The sequence below is a fragment of the Rhinolophus hipposideros genome (assembly GCF_964194185.1).
Source record: "Rhinolophus hipposideros genome assembly, chromosome: 13".
NCBI lineage: Eukaryota > Metazoa > Chordata > Mammalia > Chiroptera > Rhinolophidae > Rhinolophus > Rhinolophus hipposideros.
In genome coordinates this window covers 44,191,201-44,207,087 of record NC_138059.1, presented here as the reverse complement: position 1 = coordinate 44,207,087, position 15,887 = coordinate 44,191,201, and the positions used below count along the sequence as shown (strand labels likewise).

Here is a 15,887-nt window from a genome sequence, read left to right as displayed (position 1 = left end):
TTCTTTCTGTAATTAATAATTTTTGTGGATCAGATAGTTTTAAGATATCACTAGAAACAGATAAATTATGACATTTAAAAACATGATAATTGTATTTTTAAGTAGTATGAACTTTAATGGTATATATGTGACCACCATGCATATGGCAATTGACATGCAACAGATCAATAGACAACAACAAAAATCTTGTATTAGCATTCAATAAGATAATACCATGTATCATAGAACTATAGTCCACAGTAGAATCATGGTCCAGATTGATTCAGGCATTTGGAAACCTCTTCTATTACTAAGTTCCATAAAGCAGTTAAACTAAGCAAATAGACTATTCCAAATTAAATGATGGAGAAAATAGGGAATAGGAAAGGGAATAAGGCAAAGTCAGATCATGTTATTATTTTTTATAATTTTTATTTTTCAATTACAGTTGACATTCAATATTATATTAGTTTCAACTGTACAACATAGTGATTAGAGATTTATATAACTTAGGAAGTGGTCACCCCAATATATCTAGTACTCACCTGACACCATATATGGTTGTTAAGATATTATTGACTATTTTTCCTATGCTATAGTTTACATCTCCATGGCTATTTTATAACTACCAATTTGTACCAATTAAGACTCTTTCCCCTTCACCCATCCTCCAATGCCTCTCCTATCTGGCAACCTTCAAAATGTTCTCTGTGTCTATGAGTTTGTTTCTGTTCAGTTTGTTCATTTATTTTGTTCTTTAGATTCCACGTATAAGTGAAATCATATGGCTTTTGTCTTTGTCTGACTTACTTCACTTAGCATAATACCCTCTAGATCCATCCATGTTGTTGCAGAAGGAAGATTTCATTGTTTTTTTATGGCGGAGTAATATTCCATTGTACATATGTGCCATTTCTTTTTATCCATTCATCTGTTGAAAGACACTTAGGTTACTCCCATACCTTGGCTATTGTCAATAATGCTGCAATGAACATATGGATGCACTTGTTCCTTTGAAGTAGTGTTTTGAGTTTCTTCAGGTAAATACCCAGAAGTGGGATTACTGGGTCTTTCTTTGTCTCTTGTTAAAGCCTTTATTTTAAAGTCCATTTTGTGTGGTATAAGTATTACTATCAAAGATTTATTTGGTTTGTTTGTTTCCATTTTCATGAAATAACTTTTTTCATCATTTTATTTCAGTCTGTGTGTGTCTGGCTCTGAAGTGAGCCTTTTGTACGCAGCATATATAAAGGCCTTTTTTTAAAAAATCTATTCATCCACCCTATGTCTTTGATTAGAGCATTTAATCCATTTACATTTGAAGTAATTGTTAATAGAAATGTTATTATTTGTATTTTTTATTTTTTTCTTCTTAAAGAAGTCCCTTTAACATTTCTTATAATACTGGTTTTGTGATTTTGAACTGCTTTAGCTTTTTCTTGTCTGGTAAGCTCTTTAGCTATCCTTCAATTCTAATTGATAGCTTTGCTGGGTAGAATAATCTTGGTTGTAAGTCCTTGCTTTTCATCCCTTTGATCATTTCCTTCCAATCCCTTCAGGCCTGCAAAATTTCCAAATCAGCTGACAGTCTTATGGGAACTTTCTTGTAGACAACTGTTTCTCTCTTACTGCTTTTAAGATTCTCTCTTTATCTTTAACCATTGACATCTTATTTATGATGTGTCTTGGTGTGGGCCTCGTTGGGATCATCTTGTGTGGGACTCTGCTTCCTGGGCTTGTATATCTATTTTCTTCACCAGGTTAGGTAAGTTTTCTGTTGTTATTTCTTCAAATAAGTTTTCAGTTACTTGCTCTCCCTTTTCTCCTTCTGGTACTCGTATGATGCAAATGTTGGTATGCTTGATGTTGTCCTAGAGTCCCCTTAAAACTCATTTTGTAAAATTATCCTCATTTTTTAATTCTTTTTTTGTTATTCCTGTTCTGATTGGGTGTTTTCTACTACCTTATTTTCTCACTGATTCAACCCTAGCTTCATTTAATCTACTGCTGATTCCCTCTAATGTGTTCTTTATTTCAGTTACTGTGTTCTTCATTTTGACTGGTGTTTTTTTTTTTTTAATATTTGCTATCTCTTTGTTGAAGTTCTCCCTGATATCATTGAGCATCATATAAGCAGTGTTTTGAACTCCGTATATGGTAGATTGCTTGTCCATATTTTGTTTAGTTCTTTTTCAGTTGATTTGTTCTGTTCTTTCATTTGGGACATGTTTCTTTGTCTCCTCATTTTGGCTTCCTCCATGTGTTTTTTTTCTATGTATTAGGTACAGCTCTGTATCCTGATTTTGGTAGAGTGACTGTAGGTAGTAGGTGCTCTTTGGGCCCAGTAGCTCATTTTTCCTGGTCACTTGACCCAGGTGCTCCAGGTGTGTCTCCTGTGTGGGTTGTGTGTGCCTTTCTGTTGTAGTTAGGCCTTGATTGTTGTTAACACATCAGTGGGAGGGATTGACCCTCAAGCTTATTTGTTGTGAGGACTGGCCATAACTATAGTGGAGGAGCTATTGTGCAGGGGCTGTCCCAATGGAGCAGGATTCACTCTAGTGGAATTCTGGTGCTTCTGAGTATGCTGTCTGTAGTGGTGGTTGATGTGGTCTGAAGCTGGTCTCTGGGTGAGTTGGTTCTGGAGTCTCTTGGGCAGGGCTCTGGTGCAGGTCTAGTTTAGCTATTGCCTGCACTCTGCCCAAGACCACCTGGTATGAGCTACAGTGATCTGAAAGATGGTTGCCACTTGTGCTGGCATTAGAGGTGCCTGGGAGTGGATAATCTGTAAACTGAGGCTGGCTGGGCTTGGGGCTGCTCAGCAATGGGTATGTGGCACACTGAGGCCAGACATTGCTTGTTTGGGGTTTGTAAACCTTTGAGATATTTTAATAAACTCTACAGCATGAACCAAGGCAGGCCATTTGTATGGAAAAGCCACTGGAAGTGTCTTGAGTGAGTCCACAAGTTGGGTGAGTCAGAGTCTCAAGTAGTCACCAGGAAGAAATGAATGGTATTAGCCAAGTTGATGGAGATTCAGATATGGAGCCCATCTGCATATGTAGGCTGGGTAGGGGTAGGTCTCAACAAAGGAAAAATGGTGTTTCCCAGAACTTCTGTCTGGGAGAAAAGTTGCCCCTCCAGCCTTCATCCTGAAGCCAGATAATTCAGTTCCTCCCCATATGTTCCTGGTACTTTGAGCTGCTGCCATAGTGCTGGAGCTCAGAATGAGTGATTCCATCAGTGAATGAATCTGTGCCTGAACCCATTAAGAGGAATTCCTGGGTCTACAGCAGCCCTCTGTCTCACTGTGCCACAATCCCCTCAAACCATAATCCTTCTGGTTTTCATAGCCAGAGTTATTAGGAATTCAGTGGAACCCTGGGCTGGAGAGCCTGGTGTGGGGCTGAGGCCCGTCACTCCTCAGGCGGGACCTCCAAAACCAAAATATCCCTCCTGATTTTTATCCACCCCATGTGGGTATGGGACTGTCCTATTACAAGTCTCCACCCCTCCTACCAGTCTCAACTTGGATTCTTCTGTGTATCCTTAATATAGGACTTCTGTTCAGCTAGTCTTCAGGTGGTTCTCAGTGATGGTTGTTTTGTAATTTAGTTGTAATTGTGATATGGTTGTTGGGGGAGGCAATCACAGCATTCATCTACTCCACCATGTTGATCAGCAGTTTGTTTTTTTTAAACACAGATAATAAGACTGTATTGTTATTAGTAATTAAGTCCAATGGTTATGAAATACCAGTAGAATTGGTTTCTTGCACAGTGGACACATTTTTAAGGAGACATTATTAAAATATATATTATCTTAACTTACAACAATATATTGGCACAATCATATGGTATGATTAGTGGGGTTGATCTAAGATGTGGAGTTTTGTGATAACCAAATGTGACAGGCTAAAGAATTGTTTTACTTTTGGTTTGTAAAAGATTTTAAAAAAAGATTTACTCTTGATTAAAAGTTGGTTTGGTAACTTAAAGCTTTTTGTTTTCTTGAGTTGTTTGTAGCCAATCTCCTTACTTTCTAGAGTATAATCAGTTATGTAGCTATAGGAACTTTATGAGATTATCTAGTTTAAATATTTACCTAATGTTAAATATAAGGAAACTGAAAGTAGTTAAATGAATTGCCCAAATTCACATACTTAATCTTTACTTTTATATTTCTTTCTCTCCCTATATGCTTCACCATTCTCTGTCTTTTATGTGAATACTAAGGCCTGAAGGAGTATTGCTTTATTTCATTGGTAAGGAATTATTTCATAGAAAATACCATTCTCCCAACTTTCAGGTCTGACCTTTGCCCCAAAGGTCATGGAGAAGACAAATTTAGTTGCATGCCACCAGTTGCTGACAGGAAGACTTGGGCAAATAGCCAAAGCAGATACCTTTGTACTGAAACTTTTCCTTCTCTTTTTCTGCATGCCTTGCCTACATACTGGCAATCCAGTGTAAGCTAGACCTTTCCAAAGTGAAATTACATTCCTAATACTACCTCTAGGTTTCTTTCTCCCAGTTAGGACTATGAGTCACTTGTAAGGTTATATTCCAGCCAAAGGAAATCTGTATCATTATGAGGTAAATGACTCACAGTTTGAAACTTTAGGACATATTTTCCAGTTTTAAAAATACTGATGGTTAAATAGATGGATTTTTAATGTTTAGACTGAGTGGAAAGGATACTTTTGGAAGGATAAACCTTTCTGGTAGTCTTTGGGTATGCTAGGCTGTTACTTCCCCCAAACCAAGTAAGTAGGAATAAGAGCCATTTTCTGAAAAGCTTCAGGCTCATCTCATTGTTGTTAATGTTTCTTAGTAAAGAGGAAGTACATATTTCCCTAAAACATGATAGTGTATTAAGTTTTCTAAATCAATTTTAATAATTAAAATGTCAGCTAAGAGATTGCTTCCATGATTGAATGACATTAGGGCTTGTAAGATTTAGACTCATTGGATAGAGTTATCCTTTTTTATTTTATTCAAGACTCTGAGTCTATTTCTTTTCTCCTAAAGGAAAGCCTGCAGCTGGTGAAAATTATCTCAATAAACAACCCACTTGTTTTTCTGAATACAAAGAAGTTTCATACTGATCTAATGAACATAATCCAAAAAGAAAATGCCAGCAACAAACCAACTGATGATATCAACAAGGTAGGATTAACTTTCATGATTACGTCATGCTATAGGTAATCTTACATCATGGTACATGGATCTCACTTATATGCGGAATCTAAAGAAAAGAATATGTGAATGAACTAATCAGAGACAGTTTTATTTTTTTATTTTTTTATTTATTTTATTTATTTATTTTTTAATTTATTTATTTATTAGTTTCAGGTGTACAAAACAAGGTAATACTTAGACGTTCATCATTTATATCCCTCATACTGTGAACTCCCCTCCCCCCATCCACTATCCCTCCGACCTCACACTGAACCATCACATTATATATATAAAATTATAGTTGGCATTCATTAATGTTTAGCTTCTGGTGTACAATGCCATGATCAGGTATCCACAGTATCCCTGAGGTGGTCTCCCAAATAGGACGCATGTCCATCGGATACCCAACAAAATCTTTACAACATTATAGAATACCTTCCCCAAATTAATTTTCAAAAAAAACCCTGAGGCCATCTTGTGGTTACCAGCTGCTTCCAAATCCCTTCACCTTTCCCCTTATCCCCAACCCCCTCCCACACACCCATCTAACCACTCTCGGTTTTTTCTCTGCGTCCCCAAAACTGTCTCTGATTAGTTCATTCACATAGTCTTTTCTTTAGATTCCATATATAAGTGAGATCATATGGTACTTGTCTTTCTCTTTCTGACTTATTTCACTTAACATAATGTTCTCTAGATCCATCTCAGAGACAGTTTTGAGGACACAAAGAAAAAACCAAGAGTTGTTAGATGGGTGGGGGCGGGGGGGTTGGGGATAAGGGGAAAGGTGAAGGGATTAGGAAACAGCTGGTAACCACAAGATGGCCTCAGGGTTTTCTGAAAATTAATTTGCGGAGCTTATTCAATAATGTTGTACAGATTTTGTTGGGTATCCGATGGACATGCGTCCTATTTGGGAGACCAGTTCAGAGATAATGTGGATGCCTGAGGTCGGAGGGATAGGGATGGGGGGAGGGGAGTTCACAGTGTGAGGGATATAAATGATGAACGTCTAAGTATTACCTTGTCTTGTACACCTGAAACTAATTTAAATAAATAAATAAATAAATAAAATAAAATAAAAAAAATAAAAAATATAAAAAGTATATCACGTAAATATAATACATTATAAAAGCATTCTCCACAGCAAAACCTTATATTGTATTATGCCTTTTATTTGTTTCTTACAGTTAGCTCTTACTTGTTTGTTTATTTGTTCATTCATTTGTTCATTCATTCATTCAACATATACTAACGGACTAGGTGCTATAACCCTGAGAAGAATATATAAGACAAATCACTTAAAGAACCTTTTTACCAAGAGAAAGAATAGTTAGATCTAATTCTGAAAGGGACAGAATATGATAGATAAATGACTCAGAGAAGCACAAATTATTGCTATCATTATGATGACACTATTATAAAATGCTAGCCAGCATTCTTTATCTCCATAAGTTATCTCAATTAACAGAGATAGTGAATCAAATGTACATCAGGATGATTTCAGGTAAATGAGCTATCTGTAATCATTTGAATCCATAAACCCTTTGTGATTTTAAGAGCATAGACTTTGGAGCTAAGCTGCCTGGGTTAGCTGTGAGACCTTAATGAAGTTTTGAATCTTTTGTACTTCAGTTTCCTGATTGATAATCAAGATGAGGTAATAGATTAATATATGCAAAACAATGATAAAAGTGCCTGGTCTATTCAGTACAATAAAATTGAAGCTAATATTATTAGTTTGACTTATTATTAGTTTGACTTTTAACATCATTTCCACAAAGCTTTTCTTGACTACTTTAGATCACAAAGTTCTCTTCTTGCTCTTGTGTCCTTGATCGTATACTATCTCCCTATAACTCAGGTATGTAGGGGACCTTGGCCCTCCCATTTCTGGTATGTCGGGAGCTGTCCAGTACCACATTTCTGCTTCTTGCAGCTTCGTGTTTCTGCATCTCGGCCTCATACTGATTCATACCACAGAGGCCCTAGATACAAGATCAGATACGAAATTTCCTGGGCAAAGGCAAAATGAATGCGAGATTCCTTGTTCAACAATTACTAAGAATTTCAAGATGGTAACAGCAGAACATTAAATCAAATGGGGGACCCTTCTAAACAAGGGATTTTGTGTGACTTCACAGATCATAAGCCCCTAAAGATGGTCCTGCCTATATATCGCCAGACTTCTCTTTAGCCCTCATTGTGCTCTTTAGGATGTCACTTTTATCAGAATATTAAGAACCACCACCTGTAATTTTGAGTTGGGAAGAACTTGCTCTCATGTCAAAAGGGGGAGATATATTCCTACTTGTTGAAATTGGATACTAGTCCTGTTTCTTTCACAAAGCCATGCTGAACATTCTAGCAATGTTAAATTGTGTTATGAGAGAGGTAAGTTTTTGTGGCTGACATAAAACGCACAACCACCATGCATCACAGTATTGTGGGAAAATTTGTGTAGACTTTTAAATAACCTAATTAACCCACAAGAAGTTTGTGGTTTTATTTTACCAAAATGTAAATTTATACTTTTTGAAATGATATACTAATTTGTGGGCTTTATTATATCAAGTAGAATACTTCACATGAAGATTTTTATAATTAATTCTTTACTAAAAGTCAATAATGTTTTCTTTATAATGTATTTCTGTAAGACTAATGTTGCTCCAAGTTCTTTTCAGAAATTGAAAATTGCCACGTGTTTATCTTGTAACGTGTCAAATCAGAAACAAACTTCATTAATACAACCTTCTATAAGGTGGTTTTACATGTATGATTTTACCTACTTGGAACTTCAGAAATTTGAATTTAATAATCAAATAGAGTTTATTGAATCTAAGTTATTTATAGGTGATGGGATTCTTTAACTCAAACTTTATGATGGCAAGAAAGAATTTGTTGAAACTGAGTTCCACTATAATAAGAGTAATGGAAATATTGTATGTATCTGCATACTGTGAATTTTAAGGGATACACCAAGGATTTAGATGGCAATCTGGAAGCCCTGCTCTCAGAGGAACCTAGGATAAACCTTCATTCATAATGTTATATGGATAGTCTTGAACAGCATCGATGCTCTTTTGGGCATCTCATATTATTCTTGTCACATACTGTCTGTCTAAGATATCTACTTGTTTTAAGGTCTATGAACTTATTCTAAATTCAGTTTTAGAATAATGAGTCTGCATTAATTAATCTCTACCACAACATTTCCTCCTTATATTGGGCTGTATACAGTAGTCCACCGTTCTGCCTTGAACTAGAATGCTCTGCCAGGACCTCAATTTTCTCTTTTCTGATAGTGGCATTTTCAACAAATGGTGATGGTGGAAGGGCATTTAAAACACCCCAGGGCAGGAAGAATCGCATCCTACAAAACACAAATTGAAAAAGGTTCTTCTGTTTTATTATACGGTGTGAAACACTTCCTATATGTCACCATTAAGTATCTTGTTGAATACAGATGCTTAGGAGGATCTCAGACTGCTAGTGTTTGATGGATTTGTGCTCATTATTGTATAGGCTGCAGATACTCACTAATAATATTAACCATTATTTTGTGGCCTCACGTTGCAAGAGAAGTTTCAATCTTCTGTTTATTCAAAATTTTCTTTTGCTCAGAGGAGATTTTTTTTAAGTAGACTTTTTTGTAACAGTGTTAGATTTACAGAAGAATTGAGAAATTAGAGTTCCTATAATATATATCCACACCTCCCACAGTTTCCTCTGTTATTAATATCTTGCATTAGTGTGACAAATTCGATACCATCAGACAAATATGGATACATTATCATTAATTAAAGTCCATGCTTTATTCAGATTTCCTTAGTTTTACCTAATGTCCTCCCTCCCCCCCAAGATTCCATCCAGGATATCACATTATATTTAGTTGTCCTGTCTTCTTAGGTTCTTCTTGGCTATGACAGTTTCTCAGACTTTCCTTTTTTGATCACCTTAACAGTTTTCAGTAGCACTGGTCAGGTATTTTTTGGAATTCTCCCTTTGTTGGATTTATCTGGTGCTCTTATCGCTATAAGACTGAGGATATGTGTTTTGGAAGGAAAACTATAGAGGTGAAGTGCCATCTTCATCACATTATATTAAAGGTGCACACTGTCAATATGATTCATCACTATTGATGTTGACCTTGATCACCTGGATGAGGTAGTATTTATCAGGCTTCTCCACTGTAGTTATTCTATTTTTCCCTTTTTCATACTGTACTCTTTGGAAGCAAGTCTCCAAGTGCAGTTCATAATTAAGGAGTTGGAGTCATTTTCTACCTCCTTGTGGGTGGAATATCTACATGTATTATTTGAAATTCTTCAGCATGGAAGATTTCAGACAAGGTGATTTTTTAAATTAAAGTTTATTGGGGTGACAATTGTTAGTAAAGTTACATAGATTTCAGGTGTACAATTCTGTATTGTATCATCTATAAATCACATTGTGTGTTCACCACCCAGAGTCAGTTCTTCTTCCATCACCATATATTTGATCCCCTTTACCCTCATCTACCACCCCCCGCCTTCCTTACCCTCTGGTAACCACTAAACTATAGACAAGGTACTTTTAAGAGGAGGGAAAGGAAACTCAATTCATTGAATGTCTTTCTGGAGCTAGTCCATTTTATCAGTCTATCTAACTTAATTATCATCAGCCCCATGATGTAAGTGGAATTACCTGAATGTTACAAAAAGGAAGGTTGAGACTTACAAATGTAAAAAAAATAATCTAGTAGGAATTATTTGATAACTGCCAGAACTAGAATTAAAATATATAAGCTACACCACTGGGTATCAAGAAGGGAAAATGGATGTTCTGTAATCAGCCTCTAAGATTAAAACTGAATTTATAAGAGACACAGTATAATTTATTGGATTGGGCATGAGGTTAAGAATGTAAAGGCACAAAGTCAGGTTTTAACCCAAATTTTTACCATCTTTGTGACTTTGAAAATTATTTAACCTTTCCAATCTTTAGAAATCTTCCAAAATTTAGAAAATTTCCAATTTTCATATGGAAAATGAGATTAGTAACTTCATAGGATTGTTCTGAGGATTAAACTATTAATGAAAAATCCTTGGAATACAGTAAGTACTCAGGAAATACCAATTATTATCATCATCACCATCATTAACAATAACAATAATACATTTTTGAGAAGTAGATAGCATGCTGTCTTTAGGGCATCAATGATCAATTTTAAAGAAATTTAATTGTAGAATATAGAGTCATTCTCATTGTTCTGTATTTCTGTAAATCAAGAATGTTTCTCAGGTATTTTCACAGAGCATCAGATGAACAGTTAACTTTTGTATAATATGAAATATATAGCTAGTGATTATTTCTCTCAGAGAATGCTGTGTTAATGAAGTTTCTTTCTGATTGAATGTGCTACATGAAAAACACAAGCAAGTGTTTAATTCCTGATCAAAAATCAAAACAAATTTAGTCTTGCAGTAAATGTTCTAAAGATGATAGTCTGACTTGATAGCATAAATTATCTATTGAATAATTTATACTTAGAACTAATTATCATTTTATTGTTTCAGTTTGTTGTATTTACCATTCTGAAAAAAAGGCTAGGGAAAATAAATTTTGGAAACTATTTTTTTGTTATTTATGAAGAAAGTGTAATGTACCTTTTTTCAGGGACAGAAATGAATTTTTATAATGTTATTACGCTTTATATTTGTTTTCTTTTCAGTATGAACAAAACACATTGCTCAGTTCTCTACCCAATGACAATTGCAATGGTGAGTTAGCACTGAAAAAAAAGTGTTTTGACTTGAATATAGACCACAGAACAAAATCTTCTTCTCTTCCCTCTCCACTTACCTCCTCTGATCTTCTCCATCTTTCCTCCTCATCTTACTTCTCCCTTTACTCTCAACCTTTTTTTCCTCCCTCCTCCCACTTTCTCCTCCTGTCCTTTTCCTCCCTTTTCTGCTCTGTACTTCTCTCACCTCCTCTTCTCTCTTCTTCCTTCCTTCTCTTTTTTCTCTCATCCTACTCTCTCCTCCCCTTCCTCTTTCTTCCTCTGCTTTTTTTTTTCTTCTTCCTCCTTCTTCTCATTTTCTACTTCCTCTTCATCCACCTACTTTTGCAACCTGCTTTGTTTTAGAAGTAAATTTAAATAAAGGTGTATAAACCTACACAGGATGAAGATGTAAAAATTTATTGCAAGCATTAAAAATGCCTGAAACACTTAAATACAAGGTCTGACAATTAAGTTTGTGAACTTGTTGAAATGATATTGCTAACCTTTTTTTGATATCACAGGGATTATTTATTATGCATTTGTACCAACTGGACAAATAGCTAACCAAGTTTACTATTTAAAAGTGCTAAAAAAGCTGTGTGAAAAAGTTAGATGATCTGAACTTTTTGCCAAAAATTCTCATGGCTCTTGCCTCACGACAATACACCATACACCAGCTCACACAGCATGGTCTGTGAGGGCGCTTTTAGCCAGTACACAAATAACTGTATTGGAATACCCCCCCCATTGCCTTGATATGGTCCCCAATGGCTTCTTTCTTTACCCAAAGACAAACAAAATTTTGAAAGAAAGACATTTTGATGACATTGAGGACATCAAGGTTAATATCATGAAAGTTCTGATGGCTAGTCCAGAAAAAGAGTTCCAAAATTGCCTTGAAGGGTGGACTAGGCACTGGCATCAGGACAGAGCTTCCCAAAGGGAGTCCTTCAAAGGTGACCATAGTGATATGCAGCAAGGAGGTATGTAGCACTTTTTCTAAGGTGAGTTCGTGAACTTAATTGTCAGACTTCATATATGGTGTTTATAAATAAACGGAGGTAAATACAATGTCCATTGACTAGAATACTTTATCAAAAATATGTTCTTGAATTTATTTATAGATATAAATTTAAACCCAATTAAAATCCCAATAGGACATTTTAATGTTAATTGACAAGCTCATTTTAAATTTTGTATAGAAACTCAAATGGCAAAGAATAGACAAGACTCTTGAAATATCTGAACGAGGGAGAAATTATGTTTTCTTGGTGATCATATGTATTATGAAACTCTAGTAATCAATGCAGTGTGGTATTGGTTCATAGATAAATGAACAGATCAATAGGACAGAGTAGAGCCTGGGGCAGAGGTGAGGATACTCACATACATTGGTGTTTGATTTGTGACAAGAGCGGCACTGCAGAGCAGTAGGAAAAAGGCAGTCTTGCTAATATACAATGATGAGAAAATCATGTATCCATTCTGAATGAAATTAGACCTCTATCCCATACCACACCCAAAATCAGTACCAAGTGAATCAAAGGCTTACTAGTGGTAGACAAAATTTAAATTTACAAAAGAACATATATAATAAATGTAAAGCATTAAGCATAAAGACAATAACCATTAAGCTTCACTAGATAATTATTAAGAGCTTTCATTTACCAAAAAGCACCAAATAAAGCATGAAAGATAAACCTGACTGAAAGAAGACAGATGTAACATAATAAGTGGAAAAAGAATTGCACTCCTCAACAAATCAGTGAGTAAAAAGATAAATGACCCTATAGAAGAAAAGGCAAAAGACATGACCAAAAAAGACATTTTCAAACTTATCAATAAAGATGTGAGAATATTCTTAACTTCACTATCATTCATAATAATTATTGAAAAAAATGTAACTTAAATTCATTATACACACACACATATATATGGTAAAAAATTAAAAGTATGATAGTATCAAGTATTGGTGAGGATACAAGACAACAAGAAGACTCTCACAATGCTGGTGGGAATGTAATTGTTACATCCAATTTGGAAAATAGTTTGACAATATCGTATAAAAATGAAGACACACATACCCTATGGCCAGCAATTCTACTTCTTGTTATACATCTCAAATAAATGAGAGCTTATTTTCAACGAGTTACATATACGAGAATGTTCACACAGTATTGTTTTTAACTATCCAAACCTGAAAATAATTCACAGTACAAAGAAAAAAAATATCAGGCATGTATATTCTGTGGTATACTTATACTTAATATTTTATTTGATATAATTATTATATGTTATAGTTATACAATAATGAAAATTGATGAGCCTTATAAACATAATTGGGAAAAAAGCAAGACAAAGGAAAATGTATTGTAAAATTCCAATTCCATTTACATAAACTTAAGAAACAAGAAAAGTTGAGCTATATAATTTTTTGTACTTCTAAAGAAAATAAAAAAGAAATCTCTTAATATTGTACCTGAAAACATGAACAAGATTATTCATAGTAGCTTTGTTTATAATTTCTCAAATCTGGAAACAACTAAAATATCTATTAACAATACAGGACTATTTGGAATGTTTATATAAGGGGACAAAATACATATTATAATACTGGATGTAATATATTATAAATAAATAAATAACATATATAATGAAACAGAATAAAATAAATATTTTATAAATATATGAGTCAAGTGCATGACTCACATCAACATAGATGCAGTGCAGATGTTAGCTCATGTAGTCTTTTCTGATTTCTTGTGGCAAATGTACCTTCTCCTGCCTTGTGCTATCAAAAATGGTTACATAATACTGGTGTAATATTTATTTAATAGTCATTTCTTGAATGTCATACTCTCCTACTGATCTGGGCATTTTCATCTCTAGACCAGGCACACTTTGCCCGAGAACAGTAGCTGATGCACAGTCACTTTTCCTGTGTATTTGTGAAACCTTTGGCACACAGTGGTCCTTTTATAGGAGTCAGAACTGGTTGACCAGAATATTTATTTTGGCATCTTTCTCCTCTCCCCTCTTCTGAATCTCCAAAGTATTGTGGATTCTCTCATCTCTCCCACTTGTTCAGGAACACCATCCTGCTCTCATCTCCCTGTGCTTTAAATGCTAAGATTACATTTATTGCTATTGCTCTTGACTTCTTTTTCAATTTAATTACAATTGAATTACCTATAATTTTTGGATTTATTACTTTACTTTTTTCACTTCTGTGTCTCTGATTCTGTCCTTAATAATTTTCAAAATGAATTAGTATGCTTTTTGTATATATTTGTATATATGTTTTCTGCTATGAGACATTGTTGGTTTTATTCCATGGATAGAAAATAGCCACTTCCCTGTGCTTACATCAGACAGAACTAATAGATCAAGGCAATTCCTCCTATGAAGAAAAGTACCTGAGAATCTTCTACACAAGGGACAGCAAGAAGCTACTGCATATGGTTGGCATTGGCACATAAATGTAATTGCCATTCCAGCTTTATTCTATTTTGTGATACAGTGACAAATTTAAATCACCTTTACTTTAAAATTCCTGTTATGCTTAAGAAATGATAAAGGTTCCTTTGTGAGGATTAAGTGCCCACTCTTCAGCATGGCACCTGAAACCCTTCTTTATCATCTCAAACTGTTTTTCCTTTTACTACACATTACATGCATCCTCCATCAAGTTAGACAAATCAATTAATGGCCCCTACATCTAATTTAATCATTCCTTGCTCTGAATTCTTTGGATTCTTTTGAATAGAACCATCTCCTTTCTCTGCCAATCCAAATCTCACATTTTCTTTAAGATTTAATAGAGAAGTAAAGTAAATGCAAGGGACATAATCTTTGGCAATTCCATTAAGTACAAATATAAGTCAACCAGACTTTTGCAGGGAAATTTAAAGTCAAATGCAGCCTGGGATTCAGTATCATTAGTTATAAAATGAAGACCATAGTAATAAGAAAGTGGAGAGACTTTCACACACTTCATTCAATTACATATCACCTTATATGGTTATATCATTGCTTTATTTGTACATATTTTTTCCTAATTTGATTTTAAGACATTAGATTCCATTACATTATTTTTTTAAAGCATTGTGTATGTCAATTTTTTTTCCAAAGATTATATTGGGGAAGAAGAAACGGACTTTTTTGGGGAACAGTGTGTACTTCCAGGACTTTTTTCCAAGTCAAACTGCTGTCCTTCAAGCCTAGCTGTGGAGGGTGCCATTCAGCTTCAAGTTGTTGTCCTTTTAGTCTTAGTTGTGGAGGGTGCAGCTCAGATCTAGGTCAAGTTGCCATTGCTAGTTGCAGGGGGCTCAGCCCACTATCCCTTGTGGGATTCGAGGAATAGAACTGGCAACCTCGTGGTTGAGAGGACGCACTCCAACCAACTGAGCCATTCAGGAGCTCAGAGGCAGCTCAGCTCAAGGTGCTGTGTTCAATCTTAGCTGCAGGGGGCGCTGCCCACCATCCCTTGTGAGAGTCGAGGAATCCAACCGGCAACCTTGTGGTTGAGAGCGCACTGGCCCATGTGGGAATCAAACCAGCAGCCTCCGGAGTTAGGAGCATAGAGCTCCAACAGCCTGAGCCACCAGGCCGGCCCTACATTATCTTTTATTGTTCAATGAACACTTGGTCAGTGAATACAAATTACAATGATATTTGTTTAGCAGTTTACAGTTTTGAATGGGCATTCTTCCTTTCAATAATTCTGAAACAGGATAATACTATACTTTCTTTTTCAAATAGGTAACAATATACTCTTCATTTTCCTGTTGAAGAAGTTGAGGCCTATAGGGGATAACTAACTTGCTCTCCATCATGAAGTAAGTTAGAGACAGAAATAGAGTCTTTGTTGAAGGCAGACATGCACAAAGGAAAGGGTGTTAAAAACCATGATTCAGGGGTAGTGATCTAAATGCAGTCCACAGGGACACAAGGAAGAAAGGTGG

At 35.3% G+C, this 15,887-nt stretch overlaps 1 protein-coding gene across 1 annotated transcript in view; it reads left to right on the top strand.

Moving 5' to 3' along the window:
• The window catches only part of SLC26A7 (solute carrier family 26 member 7), a gene marked incomplete at both ends in the record, with an annotated part of 294,025 nt that overhangs the window by 217,036 nt on the left and 61,102 nt on the right, over window positions 1-15,887 (top strand). The window contains 2 exons of the mRNA XM_081070238.1: window positions 5,007-5,144; window positions 10,870-10,918. Coding sequence (XP_080926364.1) covers window positions 5,007-5,144; window positions 10,870-10,918 — 187 coding nt within the window. The remainder of the gene's footprint in view (window positions 1-5,006; window positions 5,145-10,869; window positions 10,919-15,887) is intronic.